This window comes from Neohortaea acidophila (assembly GCF_010093505.1).
Source record: "Neohortaea acidophila strain CBS 113389 unplaced genomic scaffold BDY17scaffold_23, whole genome shotgun sequence".
NCBI classification, from domain to species: Eukaryota; Fungi; Ascomycota; class Dothideomycetes; order Mycosphaerellales; family Teratosphaeriaceae; genus Neohortaea; species Neohortaea acidophila.
The window spans coordinates 1-2,633 of record NW_022985532.1 but is presented as its reverse complement, the minus strand read 5'-3'; the positions used below and the strand labels follow the sequence as shown (position 1 = coordinate 2,633).

General features: G+C 50.4%; 1 protein-coding gene across 1 annotated transcript; it reads left to right on the top strand.

Annotated features, from left to right (window-relative positions):
• Window positions 1-222: 222 nt before the first annotated feature.
• BDY17DRAFT_314228 (uncharacterized protein) lies at window positions 223-701 on the top strand (the record flags this gene model as incomplete). The annotated part of the gene is made up of 2 exons (XM_033735794.1): window positions 223-244; window positions 277-701. The coding sequence occupies 2 exons, from the start codon at window positions 223-225 to the stop codon at window positions 699-701; spliced, it is 447 nt and encodes a 148-aa protein (XP_033585014.1).
• Window positions 702-2,633: the final 1,932 nt, after the last annotated feature.

Below are 2,633 nucleotides of genomic sequence, written 5' to 3'. Positions count from 1 at the left end.
TGCAGGCAAAGCAAGATCTTCTGCAAGCAACACAGGTCATAATAAGCGCTAGGCAGAGTAATCAGGCAGCATACTGGCTCACGAGCAGGATTTATCCTGTAGAAATGTTTGACACAACTAAACAGGTTCCGCGCAAGCCTCCTGAGAATATTTTCCCTTGCTAGGTTGGTAATTTCTAGCACCTGTAACAACCACGCAACTGGAGTAGGCTAGCGAAACTGCATGAGTTTTACAAGACAGATAGGTAGGGAGGGTGGGGTGTCCGCTCTTTCAAAGATGTGAATAGTGAAGATGCAGAGGATGAGGCACAAGAGGAGGTGAAAGAGGAAGACGAAATTGAGCTTGCACTAGGCCACACGTCTTTGGCAGAAGCCATTGAGTACGCTCTAGACATAGCGTTAAGCGAGCTGGCGCGCCACCTGGGTCTCAATTACGACGAAATAGGTGTTCGCGTCACAAATGCTTTAGTGTCTGATATTTCCAAGCGGATAACAGCGCAGCGGTTGAAGCGGGCAAGTAGAGCTATGGTCGATGTGACGCAAGAAGGAGAGCGGTACAAAACGCTCGGAACGAGAAATTCGGACGCACAGATACCCTCATTGATCAAAAACCTGCCTCCTGAGGACGATGGCAATGACGGTAATCCGCCATCGCTATGGAATTCGACACTCCTCCCGGACGACTGCCGCTGCGAGACCTGATTGGCGATGTTCCCACGAAAAGCAGGGAGTCTTCGCAAACGATTAGTACGAGGTTTGGCTGGAAACCACCGTTGGCGAGTTCGAACTCTTGACTATTAATGGCTTTGGCTTTCGTGAAGAGCAGGATTGGCGTTTATCTTAGTGGCCTGCTTTCACCTGATACTACCACGTGGCCAAACCTAACCTATAGCATATCCACTGCACATACATCCATTCACTGTACTCTGGAGCCTCCCCGGATATACACGGATGGATTACGGCCTAGCAGACGCTACAAAGTCGGAGTATGCGGACGGGTGCAAACGAGCGTCACTGTACCATTGTGTGAGAGAAAGTGAAAAGATGTCCTGCAACGGTTTCAGATTTCGTAATTAGCAGTTTAGCGTCGAGATCCGCTACGTCCACATCCCCTGCAACGCCACCGTATGATTTGCAAGAGATTTGCATCGCAATGATGCAGATGCCATCTCAAAAAGGCGCGTCTGGGTGAAACGCGACTTTGCTTTATTCGTCGATCTGTAGCGGTGATAGGTTTACGAGAGATCACCGTATAACGTCCTGTTGCTGCACTTTGCAACAATGTTTCGTAGTCGAAGTATGGCAGTGCCGCGTCCTCGGTGCGTAAATTGTACGATCTTTGGGAACGAGCATAGGACTGCCCTCTCCTGTGCACTGGGTGATGCGCTCAAAGTATGCCACGTAGTTGTACGACCCCAATTCAGCAATGATGATGACTGCCACGCTGAGCATTAACGAATCGCCCGATGCGCAGGGGAAATTCGTTCCTCGCGTATCTTACGTCCCGCCTGCGTAGCCTGTACTAGACGATGTGTACCAGACACATCGTCTGGGCGTCTGCTGCCGTCTAGGCTTCTTCTTCATTGACAATGTAAACTCCACACCAGGAGCGCTGCGCCAATATATAACGCTATACGCTTCGCCAAGATCTCAAGCAGCACAAGGCGTTATGTATACATCGACTCATTCGAATCAGAGCCGTCTGACTCTGACATCGGTCTTAGAGGCCCTAACGCTCTCCATGCCGAGGATGGCGTCTTTAAACGAGTGACGCTTACCGCGAAGACGAAGCCACAATCGCACTGAACGATCAAGCCCTTCGCCAGTTTGATGCACTGCGACGGGAGACGGGCCATATTCCGCGAAGTCTTTATGACGGATTGCGAGACCCGAATAGACTTCTACACAAATATCGAGCGGAAATCAAGAGACGGTTCGAAGAACAGCGCACGGGTGCAAATAAAGATTTCGACGAGCAGCGACCCGACGCAAATAAACGAGTCGACGAGCAGCAGACGCAATCTTCGGAGCTAAGAGCACAAGAAGGGGTCGTGAAGGTCTACCAAAGAATAGGAAGGTACAGCAAGTGAATCGAGTAGCAAGTCATATCAACAGTCCGAGTCAGCCGGTCGGCCGTCATGAGGGCACACCAACGCCGATCATGCTATTCGATCGTTACAAGCACGTTAACAAAGTATGAGGCTTTGGGCATAGCGATCAGTTGGGCGCCTGACATCGTTATGCAGGAGCTCGCGAGGTATATTGGCTGCATTGTGACACAATCATGATCAATGTGGAGTAGTACGAAAAGCTGTACCGGATACGCATGGCTTATGCAAAGCGGGCAATGACAGACAAAGTAACACCGTCCAAGGGAGGAAGACAGGGGACCTCGGACCCACAAGTGGTGCGCACAATAGAAGCCGACAATTCAAGGATCTCAATGGCACCGATAGTCGTGAGTTGTTCCCTACATTGGCGGTTTTCGTCGCCGGCCGTCGTGAGTCACTACTGAAAGATAGATCTAGGATGTATGGATTAATGTAAAGGGACTTTTGTCCTTTTGTAACCTCCATCTGTGTTCACATGCCATGTGTCGGGTCGTACGGATGCCTCAAAAACGGCGACTGCCTC